The following is a 19,477-nucleotide window of genomic DNA, read 5'->3' as shown; positions in this document are numbered from 1 at the left end:
TAGTCTTGAAAAATCACTATATATTGAACAACTCTGGGGTTGCATAAACTTGTCTCTGTCTGGCACAGAGTGACTATGACAAGGGATATGGAATTTTGCCCTAAGACTCTTTGCATTTTTTCCCTTCAGTCAATACAGTTGGCAGCTCATGGAGCTGGATCAAAACAGACACAACACAGATATTTTTTTTTGTTTACTGCCACCAACTCAAATTCAATGTATTAAACTATGTAGTAAAAACTCAATGGACACTATCCATGCTGGCAAATTGAAAATGCATATTCTTCTAAAAAAAAAACTTCTTAAAAATATCTCTCTTATTATGCGGCTCAGTCAGTGCAATTTGCCAGTAACCAACTCAAGACACTGTCATTGTCTGTCACTGGCACAAGTATATAGAGTGATACACTTTACTCCCTTTACTCCTCCCACCCCACTTCGTGGGATGGAGGAGTCCTCAGTAGTTCATTGTTCTGATTTCTTGCAAAATTAAAGCAGAAAACAAAAAGCAGGGGATACGTGAAACACAAAGAAGCACAGCACCCCTATGCATGAAGCAAACACCAAGCATATCCCTACCAGCTCTAGCAATGCTTTCTTCATATTAAAACTGGCATATTTGAAAATAATTACTGAGGAATGATACAGAATTAAAGCAATCTTTACTACTTCACCATGGAGAGAAAAATAGTTCTTACGGAGTCTTTTGAATGTCTTCATATTGTAGAAGAGAAAAGAGGAGCTACCCTCCAATATTTGTATTATTTCGTTTGCATTTATTTAGGAGTTACTTCAGTTACCATTTTCAGATTCTTTACCATTATCCATTTGCCAATTAAAGGAGGGAAAAAAAAATAAAAGGGGAGAAAAAGATGCACAATATTTGTACTTTACCTGTAGAAACCTTTTGCATTTTGAACCAAAACCACATTGCTAGAGCAAATAATAACTATGTGATATAATCAGGTAAAAGCATTCTTTGCAATGCATAAAATGAAGCAGCACATTTATGCTTCCTTTACATTTGCTTCCATTTTTTTCTTATTTGAAAAAAGTCCTGAGCAGCAGAAGATGAAAGCTGCCTTTTCAAAGTTCTCCATATGGCCTGGTTGAATAGCTGGCCAAATCTGTATACTTTGCTTTCTGTGATTATACACTCCTTCATCCACCAAGACATCATAAAATAGTGGAAGCAACTTCTTTAAAGAGGATGAGTTTCCTGCCATTTGAACCTTTCAAAAGACAGAAGAGCTAGACATGCTTAGCTCCCCAGCACTATCCAGCTAGGTTTACAGATGCAGAAATCACAGTCAGCTTACACGCAGCTCCCTAATCCTGAAATGCAAAAGCAAATCTCAGAACACCATGAATATTTTGGAGTGAAAATGCAGGAATAAGGTGTTTTGTTGCATACTAACATTAGTTAAACCAATTTCCTAGGGCATCCTAAGTTGCTGTTTATTTGTCAGCTCAGCTATTTGTCTTTTTTGGGAGAAGACAGTCTTTTTGTCAGGGTGTGCACAAAGCCTAGTATAACACACTGTCCCAGCCCTTATTTGGGACCATCAGTATGACAGACAGTATGTCAACATAGTTCAAAACACCACCACATAACAACAGCAATAATCACAGACACAGACATGGATATAGCAATTATGAACTAAGTACATAGCAGATTTTGCCAAATATAAAAGTTTTTTCTCACACCTATTATCACATGTAGAGATTTTCATTCCTCTTAGAAGAGATTCCAAATAAATTTTCTCGAGAACAGAGAAGTGCACGCAACCAGATAAGGTTCATTGTCTTGGTTACAAAAATGCCTTTATATAAACCAAAGCATAGTACCCATATCCCAACAACAAAGGTTAGCCTGCAAATAGTAATGAGAAGGAACATAAGAATGATTCATATCTTAGAGTGCACCTCTACACTGCTCAATGGAAATTTATTCAAAGCCAGTTCTGCAAAGTTGTGGGCTGATCACACATGTACATTTATGTTCAAGCTCATTTCATCGTGAACAGTTGTATTAAAGGCACAGACACCTCTTAAGAGTCCCTCACCTGGCTTCATAGGTAGGATGGCATCAAGAACATGCACATCTGTGTAGGTTTGTAGGCACACAGCAGAGAAAGGAGCTTTGCAGCTTGCCCTATGAGACTTTGCACCTCTGACAACAGCTCCAGTTACAGGGACATCTCACCAAAACATCAGATTTTAGAGTTCATTTGAGAGGATGCAAAGATTTAAGATGAATTAATGTAGGAAAAGATCTGAAATCTGCCTTGGTCTAGAAGCCTGAGCAGTGACCAGGTTTACAGTTAACAGGAGAAAGAAATCCATCTCACATGTCAGCAATCACCACTTTGTCCTCTTGACTACAAGGAATGGTCGCCTGTTACTTTTCATCTCTTCTTTTGTCTGTGTTGACTTGGGAAGGTTCTATTGTAAAGCTAGCTGTTTGTAAATTGGCTGGAAAATATTTTCTGTAATATAACATATGGGGAAGTTTCAAAGGTGTTTGGGAACTTAGGTTATTGAAAACAGAGGACCAGAATCTGCAGTGCTCTGAAGTTATGCCAGTGTGATCCTGCCCCAAATTAAATCAAAGTTTTAACCTAAACTTTATTGAACAGCTCATGTGAAGAAGGTGCTCTGGAAAAATAAACCACGGAAGTTAGAAGCTAAAATGGAAGGAAGACATTCTAGCAGTTTGGACATTTACTTTTCTCACTCTGGCACCAGCCTGCTCTCCCATGAGCCTGCAGCCAGTGCTTTTCCTGGTACTTCAACTATGCAAAGATGGAGATGAAGGGAAGCAGAATATTGCAGCGGGAACAGGAACAAAGAGTCCAGCAGCTTCACTGACTACAAAAGGCTCAGAAGACCTGTGACTGATCCCTCTTCCTTATCCTCCGAAATGATGACTCTTCCCTCTAAATGACACTTGCTCAGGTTCTTAAGGGAAATGCTTATTCCCAGCAAGGGAAGGGGCTGCAGCTCTCAGGCTGATTTAAAACCTTCATGCAGAGATTGACTTAAGACTGTTATTTAAAGGTTCCCTTTGCTAGAAATGTGAAAATCTCATTCTGAAACGAAGTCTACGGTCTTCAGCTCATTATAAATACTTGATTACTGGAATGCATTTTTAACTAGCTATTATGAACAAACATCCCACTCTTCAGCATTTATCATAAATGTCACTGAACCAGCAAATCACCTGCAAATTAATGCTACATCAGTCCTAATGGGGCTATGCATGCATCAGTTCTTGGTCCTACACTAATTGACATATCTTGCTGCTGCTGCCTGGAAAAAACATAAAATAATATTGGATAAAGATTGCAGACAGAGTAAAGGTAGGAGAAATGTTAAACACTGAAAAGGATAGCCATTGCTACAAACCTTGGTGCAATCAAATAATATCTGTTTTTATATGACTAAATATGAAGATACACATGTAAAAAACAAGGATTAAAAGCTATGCTAAGACAACAGGAAAACAGCCTAGAGAATAGAGAACAATGTCTTTAAAAGCCACATCTCTAAAAAAAGACTAAAGGATCATAGAGAATAATGTCTGTCCATGTGTAATTTTGTGACCAAAAAGCTTAATTTATTCCTAGGATGTAGACGTCAAAACTGAGGTTCACTGTGCAATATCTAGAAAGGGATGTGCCTCTGCATGGAGTCAAACCACCCCCAGACAAGTGGAATGAATCAATTCCAAGTAGTGCCCATCTTTCTCCTTTGAGGGAGGTCAAATTTCTAACTTAGGTTAAATGCTTAAGTTTTAGATAGCTAAATGATATCAACCCTAAGCATGCAGATATTTAAAAAAAAAAAAAAACAAAAAAACACCAACAACACACCATGACAGTATTAATGATGGACTCTTGAATGTAGCATGGTAATAACATACATTTCCTGGCTGATAACTAGTTTTCAGGAAATTCAGATGAGAAGAGAGGTGCAAATTTTTAACTGTTCCTAGGGCAGTTCAGGAAAAGTTGTGGTAGACTGTTCTTAGCTGTCGATTTTTAACACAAACCAGCACCCTTTTCTGAAAAGTAGACATAAGTTAAATAAAATAGCTAGGGGTGGTTTACAGCCCATGTTATTCAGGAGGCCAGACACGTTGATTGTTTTGTTCTGGCCTCGTAATTTCTGAATGCATGAAACCTGGCCAACATACAGGAACTCTGCAACAATACTAGAAGCGCACCACAAGAAAAACGAACCTTTGAGTGTATCTATATGTACTGTCAAGGCAATGTTCCAGTTCAAAACCCTTTCTGGGGCGCTGTTACTGGTGCTTCTAATTAATCATTTAATCAAAAATCTAAACTGCTAGCGTCTGTAAAAATTAAAATAGTTCAGCCAAGACTGTAATATAAAACACTCTTTGTAATTAGGCCAGTTGGATGTCATCTTCAGTCATGCTTTACAGGGATGTAGAAGCCTCTCATGACAAGCAACGCTGATGGAAACAGATGCATGGCAAATACCAAATACCTTCTAAGTACTCATCTGTGACCTAAGCAAAGAACTTACTTATTATCCTAACCTGGATTCATTGCTGAGATAGCCAAAGTCAATTAAGCCAATCATACAACTAGGATCAGACAAAGCAGAACAGGTCTCATTCTACACATCTTGATATATGCTGTTGTTAATACAAGCAATGGGGAGAAAAAATTACATAATATGTCAAAACATCTCAGCAGAAACAAGCACTTCAGAAAAGCGCACATGCACATTTAAAGGTTAATCCACTGCCCTTTACTTCAATATATGAAATGCCGTGCTTGGAACTCTTAACTATGGAGTGTTATCAAAACCTGAATCTGCTAAAATGCCAGGGGTGGGGAACATTTCTTGATAATACGAACACTGCAGTAATTGAAAAATAAATCTCCAGGTTGTAGTGGAAAAAACATCAAAAGCCAGGTGCTCTTGTTCCTAGCTAGCATTATTGATTCCACGCAATTCAGAAGAGCAGCTGGGCTGACCCCAGCATCCAGCACACCCTATAACAGGGAGAACACCCAGGTAAGTGATTAATCTCTATGTAATATGCAGTAGTATAGACATAGAATATGGCTATATATGTGTGTAAATAAGAGGGTCTGAAAGACGAAGGTGGCTCAAAATGTGCCATTCTGCTCTCTGCAGTGTAGCATATATACTTCAGAGAAGCTCAGAGGTAGAGCACAACCAGCACACTGGTAGTCAATGAAGAATCAGCCAGCTGCCTTGCACAGTCATGTACAGTCTCTACTCCTGTCCACACTAGCCACAGAAGCCATTTGTTGGGCAGTAATCCCCACCACTGTATCATGTTGTGCTTTGTTTTTTTATCAATACTCCCCTTACTTCATGCGAGTATTTGCCTAATGGAGGTTTAGTACTTTGCACACAGACACACAAACATGTACAGCTATATTGCACTGAACACAACACCCTGCTTGATAGCAGGTACCTACCTCTGACCTCCTGTTCACTCACTGTATTTTGCCTGAGAAGAAAAACAGCTTGGACAGACCCTGAACCCTCCCTGTTTAACAGAAATAACCTGGAAACCGTTTCATTTTTATCCTTCCAAAAGTGGCCTTGTCTAACCCCTGTATGCTCTGCTGCAAAATAAGAAATTAGATTCTACTTGCTATTAACAAGTACAGATCAGTTGAGCCTTAAAGGGACCTCTGGAGATCTAGCCCCCTGCTCGGAGCTGAGTCAACTTTGTGAATCCATGCTGGCTTTTTTTTTTCCCAATCACATGCTTCATTTGACTTATGATAGCCCCCAGGAGGATTCATTCCAAAACTTTCCCAGGGACTGAAGTAAAACCAATGGGCCTACAATTTCCTGGATCCTCCTTTAACCCCTTTTTGTAGATGGGGGTGACATTAGCCTTTTTTCAGTCTTCTGGGACTTTTCATGGTTGTTGGTGACTAATTGATGCCTCCTGTTTAACAGCAGGCTGATATTTTTCTTCTGTTTCTGCTTGTTGTTTACATACCTGAAGAACGCTCTTGTAGTTTTTGACATCTATGGCCAATTTCAATTCAAGCTGAGCTTTTGCTTTTCTAACTACAACTTTGCACACCCTGGCAATGCCCTTGTAGTTCTCCATGGGTACTCATCTGCTTTTCCATCTCTGCTATGTTCTCTTCTGGCTTTGAGCAGACTCAGAAGCTCATAGCTAAATCAAGGGGGTCTCCTGCTCCACCTACTTCCCTTACCTTTAAAGGGGACGAAATGTTTCTGTGCTTTGAGGAAAGCATTCTTGAAAAATCTCCCAGCACTTGCTAGCTCCTTCATCCTTCACAGATGCCTCCCACAGAACCCCAACTGAGCTCTGAGTGAGCTGAAGTTTGCTTTTCTGAAATCTAAACCCTTTGTCAAAGTACTAACCTTTGGTATGCTCTGCAGGATCCCAAACTCCAAAATATTGTAATCACTGCAGCCAAGGCTATCACTAACCAAGGTATGACAACACAAGTTTTCTTTGTTTGTGAGTAGCAATTCCTGTAGTGCCTCACTCCTGGTTGGCACATCTAACATTTGTATGAGGCAGCAGTTCTCTACACATTCCAAGAACTTGGTGGATGACGTGAACATGTCATGTTCATGTGAGCTACTGTATTGTTCTTCCAACAAATGTCTTGGTAGTTTAAGTTACCTGTAAGAACTAGGGTTTGTTGACCCAATGCTTGTTGAAGTGACCCAAGTATTGCTTCATTGGCCTCATTGTCTTGTTTTGGACATTGGTAGCAGATGCCTTCTGTAAGATACCCTTTGGACATGACCCCTCTGAACTTCACCCAAGAGGCATTTGATAGGGCTTCCACATCCGCTGTAGTTGAAATCTCTACATTCAAGGTTCTCCTTAAAATAGAGTGCAACTCCTTCTCTTCCTTGCCTGTTTTTACAAATAGCCATTCATGGCAATCCTCCAGTCGTGTGATTTGTCTGACCATGTTTCAGTTATTCATATGATATCATAACTTTCCCACTGGGCATGGAGCTCCAGTTCCTCCTGTTTTTTTCCCCCAGATTGTGTGTATCAGTATACACACACTTGGGGAGATTGGTTTTCTGGTTCTCATCTTGGGAGCCAGCTAAGGAACATTTGTCACTGCTCTGGTTGGCCTGACTAATGCATTAGCCTATTTAGGCACATTGATAAGATTCACACGTACACACACACACAGAACAGGCTCTTCTCCTGCCAGGGCCTTGAAGGCATCCACAGGCCTTACTTAGTGACCCTGACCAGCATCACCTGGGGCCTCCACACACACCCTGCCCATGGGCCCAGGAGCCCCATTTCAGCTCAGCCCAGGGGGCTTCAGGTCATGCTTGAGCTATGTGAGAGGAGTACTGGTCTCCAGCTCACTCCAATTGTTCCTGTGCCCAGCTACGGACTTTGTTGATCCACCTGTGGACTGGCTTCCCAGCTTTACCTCAGACCTGCCACATCACCGTGAACCTGCCTGACAATCTGGACTCTTGTTTGAACCAGACCATGATCTCTGGGTCTGCCCTGCTCATCCTGCTGGGGTACTGCAGGGCTGGGCCTGGGCTGGCAGCACCCCTGCCCTGCCAGCTGTGTTATCCCCCAGAACTCCCCATCCCGCAGGAAGCAGCCAGCCCTGGTGGCTTCCCAATGTCTCCAGGCTGAACAGCCCCAGCTCTCTCAGCCCCACCTCATTTGACACACGATCTAATCCCTTAATCATCTTCACAGCCCTTGCTCCAGTATGTCCATGTCTGTCTTGCACTGAGGAGCCCAGCACTCCGGGTGTGGTGTCACCAGTGTTGAGTAGAGGGAAAGGATCACCTCCCTTGTTCAGGTCAGTAACCAAGATGTTAAACACAATCAGCCAAGTGTTGACCCCTGGGGTCCTATCAGAGGCCTGTGTGTATTAATAGGCCTTCATTACCCTGATGAGCTTCACCAGGGGTTTAAGCCTACAGCCCTGCACATGGAGCCAGCTCAACCTAACCTCCGATATGGGCACTGAGTTCCTGCCTGAAATATGTTGGAGCTGTATCCAGCTGTCATAGCTGGGCATGGCCATGGATCCTCTTGATCTTAACCCTCATCTGTGGCCTGACTGCATGGTTTGACCTTCCACTTGCCTCATCACTTGCCTCATGATCACTAGACCTGTGGATTGACTTCCCAGCTTAATCTCAGACCTGCCTCAACACCACAAACCTGTCAGATGATCTGGACTCTTGGTTGATCCCAGCTGCTGTTCCCAGGCTCCTTCTGGTCACTTTGCCCAGGTACTGCTGAAATGCGCCCTGGCTGGTGGGGCCCCTGCCCTATGGGCTGTATTACCGTGCTTGGCTCCCAGCTCCGAGTCCTTCAGAGCAGCTGGCCCTTGCTGTTCCCTGACAGGTACACCACTAGTCACCAGCCTCCAGATGGACTTTGCACTGCTGATCACAACTGTTTGAACTGGTAGTTCATCAGCCGGTTTTCAGTCTACCTTGCTGTCCAGTTATTTAACCCAGACTTCATCAGCTTGTCTCTGAGAATGTTATGAAAGAAGTTCCCTGCACCATTCCCCAGTGTGCACACATTTTCCCTTGTCTTCATTTTACTGCTGATATACCTGTACAAGCCCTTCTTGTTGCCCTTTAACATCTCTCACCAGATTCAGTTCTGAGTGGGTCCTCACTTTTCTAACCCCATCCCTGTATGTTCTGACAGTGTCTCTACACTCCTCTAGGATCAACTTCACTTGATACTTGATTTCCTGCATGCTGGGACGGACCATTCAAAAATTCACAATGCTGCAACCTATAGACCTACCACACTGCATAATCTTTTAAGTGCACTGGAGACAAACACTTGGTGGGGTGGGGCTGGAGCAGGGAAAGATGGCTTAAGCAACAGCTTTGAAAGAAAAGGACCAAGATTTACAGCCCCATCAAATGCCCAGAGTATCGCACTATATCTTGTGCATCCTACTGTTTTCCATTAGTATACTAGTTTATCAAGCAGTATCATCTCCCCTTCAGGAACTACTTATTAATCATGTATAGCAGCACATAAAGAATCTATACTTGCTTCACTTGGCTTTTCTGATTCTGTATGTACTGGGTACTTTATGTTAGCTTAGCTTCTCAGAACCATCATCCCGAAAAAGAAATGAGTAATATATTGAATAATAAATATAGCAATTCCTGTGATAGTTTTGTTGCATATGGCTCTGTTGTCTGTGTTCCCATTTGAGGTCTTGCCAGTCTCTTTCACCTGCCTTTACACTGGAAAATGCACTGAGGTGACTCCCTGAGGGCCCATGGAGTGCTCCAGAACAGCCATCTGTGCTATGACATGACATGGTTTTCCTTCCTCACACTGGCAGCTGAGTTCAGCAAAACACAGGACAGTGATTACCTCCATGGTGCTACTTTCTGCTTACTCTCCTAAAGCCAGGACAAACTACCTAGGGCTGTGTGGCTCAGCACCTGAAAGACTCATTGGGAAATTCTATGTGCAGAATAGCTAATAAATCTACCAGGCTACAGCATGGTCTGTTTTTTTCAACTGTAGACTTGCTAGCAACACCAGAGAACGTAAACACAGAAAATTGTTTCATGTGGGGTTGCTGAAGAGCTCAATTTAAGACTATGAGAAAGACAGCCCTGAAGGCAGCAGTGAGCACATGAACAAGATAAAAAAAGCTTTCCTTTCAATCAGAAGCAAGCTCAGCTTTGACCTGTATCAGCACATTGCAAATGCTGTTTTTTCCAGATGTTTCTTTGAAGGGACAAGTCCACTTAAGCAGTGAACTGAACACAGTGGTATAAGGGACAGAAATTATGTGTTACTATTATTCATCAAAGCCTTGGTGAGACTTCCAAGAAGATTATGACATTTGGTGTATATTGATTCCATACGAAAACATGCATCTACACCTCTCGTTCAGCACTTAGAAAATGTCACTGTTCTGCCTCCATAAAGCCTTCCAGCTGATAGAAAGCAATTTTTCAAACTCATCTGGATTTCCTCTAAATCTGGAGAATCCCAGCCCACCTTTATACTCCCATTCATGCTTTTGTAGCAATACAAAGATGTCAAAATTGTCCTCTCTATCCTGCAATCTTTCTTTAAGAAACTAAGCAAATCATACACAGTGTCTTACCAAAAAATGCCAGAGACCTGCCAAAAATTACCAAATGGGCATAAATAAAATTATAGTTGGAATTTAAAAAGCATAATATATTATTTTAAAAAACTTAAGCAAAAGAACAAAAGAACCAGTGTGGATTATGTACGGTCTATGGATACAACTGTGACAGGTAGCATGACAGCTATCAAAAAGCCAGCTAAAACAGGGAGCTCATTTGTACACTTCTAAGTTATCTGGCTACTTTTTCTTTCATTTGAGCAGGTACCACTATATCTAAATTATGTATATGGACACTTGAATGTCAATTTGAGTAAAGAAATACCGAAATCGGGAAGTGCAAAAATAAAAACTTGTCTTCCATGATTGAGGACCATTACAGAGTTCTAAAAACTTTGTCTTTTCCTAGAAAATAAGTAAACTTCTCAGACTTACCAACAGCACTGCCAACAAATGGTTAGGAGATGACTGAATATAAGCCAAGCAATACTGGATTTCCCAAACTTTCCTCCATTTGTTAATGTGCTATTGTCTTTAAAGGGCATTTACTGAAGTCAGTAGCAAGATTGCCTACTTCAGTAGTGAGATATAAAAGGGTCTTCTTTCTTCTTTAGATCTCAAGCAGGTCATACCCTGAAGTCTGTAGCAACAGAGATGTCTCTTCCAGCCTGCCCCACTGTGAGTTCATGCTCACAGGCCATTTTTTCTGGTAACCAGTTACCATCCACCACCTAAGCCACAGCTACCAACTGTCCATTACTCCCACAGACAACTGGACATGCCAGTTATGTTGTCTTTGTCACCACTGGTGATCGTCCCTTGTCAGTAATTCTCAGCAGTAGGAATTCACATATAGCAACAGACTGGACTTGCTGTTCTGTGTCTCATTTGCCATCTCATCTGGCTCCATACCAAGTCAGAGACCCTTTGCTTAGTTTTTTGTTTGTTGGGTTTTTTAAATGAAATGGTCAGAGACCGTTCTCAAGACCTGATGCCAGCTGGCACTCCACAATTCAGTCTCTTTTCAGCTACAATGACAATACAGCTAAACTTCCCTACAGTTTCCTTCTAAACAAGCAGGACCACATCCAAACTGTCAATCAGGAATAAGCTCTGACCCAGGCTAGACCCCAAATCATGCCCAAGCACTGAAGCAGTGGTAGCTGATCCAGGCCAAAATCACGTGGGATGTGCTAGCAATCGCTTGTCAGTATGTGGGCCTTTCCTTAGCCTGACTTACTTCACAAATATGGTTTTTGACTAATGGAAGCAATTCTGTAGCACAGGACAACTTTAAGTGTGATCTGAGCAAAAAAAGAGTTTCAGGTGCTGGCTTGAGACCAGGATGTAGGGACTCATGTCCTTTCTCTGAAATGTAGTTTCTATGCATTTGGAAGTTCAGCCCTTATTCTGTGCTCCTGTTCTGATCAGTTTCTTTTTTAAGATGGTCATTACTTTTTTTCCCTTTAAAATAGAGCTTACTTTAAAAAGACTCTGATTTTATCTGTAGACTGTATGTAGTATCAGTAACAACTCCATCAAGGGAACTTGCAAATCCAAGGCTGCTGATATCCAACACAGAAAGGAAGGAAAACAAGGTAACATTCTGCCACAAGGAACTTCCATGCTCCCATCAAACCAGAGTAGTAGCAATATGTTTACACATTCAAAAGAACTGACCAAACTTAACTGTATTAACTGTAATTGCTAAATTCTTTTCTGTTTTAAACGTATTCCAGATACACACTTTTTCACTACAGTTGCCACTCTTTCATTATTACTTCCCCATTAGCAGGCAATCCTGCCACTCTTTTTACACATCTTTGAAAATTTTAAGACAATTCAACAGGAATCCACAAAGCAGCAAAGCAGCTTCAATGACTCTGGAAAAAATCTCCTTTAGGCATCTTTACTCACAAAGCTTCTTCACAATAGGATATTTATGGAGCTTTTTTCTTTTGAAATCATGCAGTATTTATTACATATGTTTTTGAGCCATATTATTATTGACCATCAGGCTGTTTATTTTCAGTTTTGATAAAACTCCCTTGAAGCAAATGACTTGTGAATTGCTGATGGTTGACGCATAATTAAAATGCAATTTTATGAGGTTTAAGTGTAAACTACTTCTTAAATGCACCAAAAAAAATTTCCTGTTTATAGCTGACATTTTCAGAGAATTACTACAACAGATTTTGGTGCAGACATTGTTTTCTTTCTCCATTATGATTCTTTTCTCATATTCAAAGAACTGAACTAAAGCAAACTGCCTGTCCTGCTCCCCATGAAATTGCAGCGTGCTCTGGGCAAAGATGTCAGAATCACACCCTCACAGATTATGAACAGCATCCCTGCTGAGTACTGTTTTTAAAAGAACAAAATATTTGGGCGGGATACCAAAGGTAACAGAATTTCACACAAGCAATGCTGACAGAAATAACTGGGGGTTCTGCATCTGCTGGGATGTGGCACTTAGGGAACCACTGAGCCATGCTTGGAGACAGAGGACTTTTTTGTTTTTTCCTGTATAAACTCAGGCAAAGACTTGTTTCTCATACCTTTTTTAAAAAGCCTCCTCATTATCCTGTTGTTCTTTTCACCAAAGCAAATTGAATTTTTATGAGGTGACAAACTGAGATTCCAGATCACAGAAACCCTCTGCTTAAAGGTACTTTTAGCAGAAGTGTTGCTGATAGACTTGTTCTTTGGGTCCTCCGAAAGACCCAGGGAGGAACCAGGCTTGTGAGAGACCTATTAAATCCTCCCCTACTGCCATCTGGTGCCAGGAGCAAGTAAATTACTGTAACTCTTCGAAGAGTACTGATCCTGTGAAGCTCATCAGCTATATCAGCAGGCGTACTAGCATCTCATCTCTCTCTCTGCCTTGTCCCTAATCCCTCCATTACCAGATGTTTGAAATGAGGCTGAAACTCTGAAGAGAAATGAAAACCTGAGGTGCAATTAAGAAGTGCTTGGGGGACAGTATCATGGAGGAGAATTAAACTTTCCCTGTCAAAGCAACACAAACTAAGTATCCATCTCCAGTGACTTGCAGTGCACGCAGCATGGGCAACAAACAGAAGCCAGAAGTCCATGAGCATTTAGAGCTACGGCCTCACTGGGATCACAGAGACATGACAGAATAGCTCACATGCCTGGAGTGTAGCCATGGATTGATAAAAACTCTAAAGGTGAAGAAGAAGAGTTGTGCTCTGCACAAAAGAGCATTTCAGTTGCATGCAGTGTTGCCTTGTAACAGGTGATGGGCCAGCTGTGAGCTATGGGTAAAAATCAGAAGACAGAGAAGCACGGGTGGTATCATTTGGGATACCTTCTACAGACCATCTGATGAAGAAACTAGAAGTAGTTTATAAATAAATACTGCATGATTTCAGACAACTAGAAGAAGTCACATGATTTCTGCAATGGATTGAAGATATTTTTTGCCATAGGTGATAAACAAGTCAACTGTGGGGATCTCTTTGATGGGCATCCTCCAGATAAGGAAGCATTCGTCAGGGGGCTGATGGCCAATGGTGAGATGGTGAAGTTTAAGGTCCTGAGAGAAGGGACCAAGACAAAGTTTTGATTATGAAGGCATCCAAAAATGTAATGTTGCTGTTGGATATGGTTGCCTTGCCTATGAGAAATGCTGCAAACCACCACCCATTATGAGACTTGTTTCCAGTTTCTTACAACGTCACCACATTTTAGGTGCTGCAGATTTTCCATGCCAAGCACCAACATTGTTAATATTTTGGAAAATTTCAGTAAAATTATTCGGCTCTTTCCAATAAGAGAATATCCCCGTTTTGTCATATTAAATTATTCTAGAAACTGTTCTTTTGAGCTTGTCCTCTGGCACATTTTTGTGTCTGTATATGATATACACCTCATACTTTTCTAATTCATCCAAATCATGACTGCCAAACTGCAACCTTTCAGAAGTCTTCCATTCTTATACATTAGGTAATTATTTCTTGGAGTTTACCAGTCTAAATTAAATATTCCATATTTACAAACTACCACATCCTCTCCTACCCCAGCTATCCATCTGCACATTTTCTCCAGCTGACAGATTATGTTCTAACTCCAGACCAGAAGGCAAAGCCTAACTAGTCCTGCAGTTGTTGCTCCATGTAGGTTTAGATAAAGCTGAGGGTAGGTATTAGAATCAGAAACCGTTTCTCTAGTGGTTACAGTGATACAGTTGCCGTTTCCTAGCACAGTAAAGCGATACTCCACTGCTCTCAGTCCAGTTGCAAAAGTGAAGAGCTAAAGCTTGGAAGCAAGGAAAGAAATAGAACAAACCAAGGAAGCTGACATATTTGTATTAGGGGGTGAAAGAATCAGGGGAAAAGAACACATTTTTCCAAAGAGAGAAGCAGTAACTAAGAAATGAGGATAATATATTTGGAGTAGAATAAGAGGAAAATGAGCTCCAAAAGACTTGAAATGCAGAGAGGAGATTGGACGCTCATGAAAAGTGGAAGGGATGCAGGAAAGAAGGGAATGGGACGGAGAAGGACGAGACTGGGACTTGGGAATCAGAAGACAACAAAACAGCCAATACCACAAGACACACCAATCTCACCCCCTCCACACCCACCCCCAAGACACAGGATCAAGACTGAGAGAGAGAACCTGGAGAATCTGAGACTTTGTGATTTATAGTAGAAAGACCAAAAATAAGTGGTTGTGGTTAAATGGCAGGAGAATGGGCTTAAAGGGAGAAAGGGCTGTGGCCAGGGACAGACATTGGCTTTTTATCAGAGAGACATAAATGGGCAAGCTGATATTGTTGATCAAGGGGGCTGGGACGGGATTGTCTCTTACCAGCTCTTTTCACAGCTATCCAGTTTTTGGTTTGTTGGGTTGGTTTTTGCAGCAGCTTTTGTAATGAGATTTCCAGCTACCTTCCTGACTTCTGTGGAGCCTGAGCACTCAAGAGATGTATAGAGAGCTAATCTGTGCATAAATGGGGCAAGCAAAGATTGCAAGTGTAAGCAGAAAAGTGTAATTACTTTCCTGTGGTCACACAGCAGGATACTATAAAAATCAGGAACAGAATTCAGATTCCAGCTCCCAGCTCCAGGGCCCAGTTCCCCAGACCCTGCTGCCTTCTTCCATTTCCATGGCTGGAAAAACATGGAAAACTGACTGACTGACGAGACAGGCACAACTCCAACAAAACACAGCCCCAAGTGGGCTGGCATAAACTCCTCTGCCTGAATTTGGGTTCATGGGCCATATAGCCATGGTTATCACAAGCTCTGTATCTGAGCTAATAACCTATGCTTAGAAGAAGAAAATGGTAGACAATATCACCCTAATGTAGCTGTAAGAACCGAACTGTCTTGCATCTGTCCAGCTTGGAGCACTAGCAGAGCAATCTATTTCTACCCAGAAAGGCATATGACTCCGAAAATCACTGTGCCTCTTGCAACTACATATCTGCATTGCAATGAGGATTTGAAAGCCCAGGGTCTAGTACATCTGCCACATTTTCCCCCTGCTTCACTTGTCTCACAAACCATCTAAAGCATGGCTAACTGGGCATTTCCCACACAGCTACAGCAAATGTATGAATTCTTAGTTTATACTATGATCATGAAAAGTTCTACAAGAATTAGCTAGGCTTTAACAAATGGTTAACAACAAATTAACATTTGTTTTTAATATCTGAAAAAATCACAACTAGCTAAAGTTGGTTTCTCTTTCTTCTAGGAAACAAATTCCCTACTTTGTTTCCAGCTTCCCCAAAAGCCAAAAGCATTTCAATTAATAATAACAAATAATAAAGAGGAAATCAGCAGCTGTTGCTACAAATGAATTCCAAAAACTGACAATGCAGGTCAAAAAACATGTGTTTCTGTGTGGACCTATGCAGGAACAACATTAAATGAAACAGCAAGTAAAAGTAACTGATAGAAAAAGTATGCTTTGTTGGAACACCTTCCAAATCCCGAATGCCTGCAAACTTCTGCTACCATCACAATAGCTTCTATTTCTCATGGAATATATCATAATTATTTTTTTCAAAAGCTCCAAACCAAGAAAGCAAGCAGCAACTATCTCTCTATATTAATTAATGGACAAATACAAGCACAAGTCTGTATTCACTGCAGAACTATTTGTCTCCCCACAAACACACCTGCTAGCATTTATCTTTGACACATGTTTCCAGTCAAGTCTAATATGTTTTTTTAAAACAATCTAGAATCTATACAGAAAGAACTTTGGCTTTGGTCCTGCTCTAGAGACTACCTAACAAAAAATTATGCTTCTGCCTCCAATATTTTCTATTAAGACTTGTAACCATTCTCTGCTATCTCACACTGTTCATTGTAAAAGGAGAACAAATTTCCCATAACAGTTATACATAAGTAGATTTTAAGAAGAATGGAAAGTTTTGTGTTTTTTCAGTACATTTAATGATATAAAGTACAGAAATCAGTCATTACATACTCTGGGCACTGTTATGCTGTAAAACAAAAATGCTTCATTGTCTTTGGAGATTAACTCTCCCATTAATTCTAAGCGCAATAAAGTAAAGATCACAACCCAGACAAAAGGTCTTGACTCTGCATTTCTATTTATGCTGAGTAGAACTTCCTTAAACAGGAGTTTCCATTGGTTATAATGGCTGTACTGAAAGGAGAAAGGGTTGTAAACCCATGAAACTAGAGGAATAATTCACAAGCAAACAGAAAATTGACATTTAAGATGCATGAAAACTTTGATTGCCCGAGCAGAAGAAAAGGTATTTGTCACAGAGAAATTCTAATGCACTTCAGACTGCTTTGGGTTGTTTTCATGGTTGTTTGATGTTAACATTTTCATAGCTTCTTCACAAATTCTACATTTCAAATCTGTAAGAATTAGCATTCTTCACCAGCATCCTTCCATTGGTCTCCCAAGTCATGGCACGCTTGCAGAGTGCATAATAATTTGGCTTCACTTCAAACTTGCTTTTCTCTGACTTGCACCTCCTCAACCATCCTCCAGCTTCCCCCATGCTGTGTTCAAAGTCCTAGACTAAAAAGCAGCCTTCTCCTACTGAAAGGGACTCAGCAGCTGGTTTGAAATGCATAAATGAAAACTCCTGCCTAATTATGATGCATAAATAACTGGGTATGCCAGTCCTCCTCTCCAGTTTAGTAGAAGGGTGTATTTCTGACTCTTTGTCCACTCCAGCTTTACTCTGGTGTAAAGTTTTACTACTTTTTTCCATTCTGGTCAGTGGGAGCTCCATTCTATGCTAGTGGGAATCATCCATCTGTTTCAGCTTCATGAAAAGAATATTGTGTAGAAAAGCCCCTAGTTTAAACATGACACTCCCTTCTGAGCCTCCAGTATCCTTCCATTGATACCAACATCAAAGACAGAAAGGGGCAAATACCTAGGCCAAAGAGAGAAGTGGAGAGCAGTGTGAGAGCAACAGAACCATAGCTCAGCACAGTGGGCCAGAGGGAAGAATCAGAGTAAGGAGAAAGCAACTGCTGATGACAGAGATGAAGAAGCCTATTTATTGGATTAATTTCCTGCAGGTACACAGCTCCCAAAGAACATAAGCTATTAAATTGCCACTACACTTCGCTATCATCTGAAGACACATAAGAAGAAAGAAGGCAAAAGAAGCTTACAGTGGTACAGCCTAGCAGAGGGCAGGAGGAAAGGATCCAGGAATGGGAATCTACAAGAAAGCAGAGTCTGAATGGACAAGAATAAGCCAAGCTTAACAAGTTCTAAGGATCATTACAGAAAGATCGTGCTCTCACAGAGAAGATGGTCTGAGAAACTGAGTTGCATTTGCTGGTAGAAAGCAGAGTGAAAACAGAAGAAAGTCTCCGGCAGAGGAGAGGGAAGCTGAATGACGCTCAGATTTCATGCCCTTTTCAAATCTGCAATTATCTGGAAAAGCAGTAGACAGTGGAAAAAACTACCTGTTTATCCTCTACTAACATGTTTGAAATTAAATTCCTGTAAAGAAAACATATGAATATTTTTAATACTACATCACTTAAAGTAAGGACTTGCAGTTCCTAAAAATACTGTAATTTATCATACAACTGAAAATTTCCTGCCTTTCTTAACAACTGAATTACATCTCTTCTGCTTTCCTGCCTTTCTTAACAACTGAAATACATCTCTTCTACTTTCCTGCCTTTCTCTTCTGCTTCATACAAGATCAAAGTAGACAGAGGCATTCCTACTAGGGAATGTTACTAAAAGTGAAAATCAGTGGCATTCATTGCATTTTAAATACTGGAGAGCTGTTTCTCAATTCTGGTCTGAGAAGTCATTTTTAGTCAACAGTTTCTCTTTTTACTGCATGCTGTGTTATCTCTGTCAGCCAGGCTATTACTGCTGTAATACAATTTTCTGCTTACTTAATGGCACAGTATCTTGCATCTATATAATGGCTACAGTAATTTTGAAGATTAATTAGATATAATGTAAAATTATACTTTGACTGAAAGGCCAGGTAGAGTCTCTCACTTCCCAATACTTCAAAGAGCACGACTAAAGATGGGGAGGTGCTAGATCCCCAGTCTCCGTGTGCCTGCTAGTCCCTAGTAGTACTTAGAAAGGGAAGAAATACTAGATTTTGTAAAAACATGGGGGGGAACATAATCTGCAAAGTTAGATGTGTCTGACTTCTTTCAGCACTCTGCCTGCATGTATCTTAATGTAAGTACAATGTCTCAAAGCCTCTAAACTCTGCTACCATCAGTTCCACATTTCCCTTCTTGCATAGGAAAAAAAAGCGCCACAATTTGCTGTCTGTTTCACCTAGGAAACACCAAATATTTGAGTTTGTTCTCAGCTTCCTAATCACCAAAGTGTACTTTTTTGCCTGCCATATTTTGTGCCCCCAAAACAAGAACATCAGTTAGTTCAGCAATGAGAATTTGAGAACTTCAAATACTTTCTGTGTAAGTAAATAGCAACACTAACCTCTTTCATTTTTTCCAGTTCATTCTGCAGTGCTTGTTTGGCAATTTCAACTTCTATAAGCTGCTGCCTTAATTTTTCATTTTCATCTTCTGTTACAGTACGTTTTTCTTCCACATTTTCTAACTCATGATGAAGTCTCACCGATACATCTTTTGCAACCTAAATGAAATAGTATATCGAAAGAAAGATTAAGAACAAGAATTACTGCTGCAGTGCTTAGTGCCTAAACAGCCATTTAGAGGTTAATTCTGGATGTTTTGATGGAAACAGTACGTAAGGAAACATGTAGACAAGGATATCTACAGGCATAATTCTAAATTATTCCAAATTCAAGCCAATTCTTTCCAAAAATGGTACATTAT

General features: G+C 40.7%; 1 protein-coding gene across 3 annotated transcripts in view; it reads right to left on the bottom strand.

Moving 5' to 3' along the window:
• SOGA3 (SOGA family member 3) overlaps positions 1 to 19,477 on the bottom strand; it is a 33,772-nt gene that overhangs the window by 7,825 nt on the left and 6,470 nt on the right. For all 3 annotated transcript variants that reach the window (XM_056344474.1, XM_056344476.1, XM_056344475.1), the window contains exon 4: positions 19,116 to 19,274. In XM_056344474.1, coding sequence (XP_056200449.1) covers positions 19,116 to 19,274 — 159 coding nt within the window. The remainder of the gene's footprint in view (positions 1 to 19,115; positions 19,275 to 19,477) is intronic.

Source organism: Falco biarmicus, chromosome 6 (assembly GCF_023638135.1).
Source record: "Falco biarmicus isolate bFalBia1 chromosome 6, bFalBia1.pri, whole genome shotgun sequence".
Classification (NCBI taxonomy): Eukaryota; Metazoa; Chordata; class Aves; order Falconiformes; family Falconidae; genus Falco; species Falco biarmicus.
Note: the sequence above shows the minus strand (reverse complement) of the source record. Positions and strands in the feature narration are given on the sequence as shown.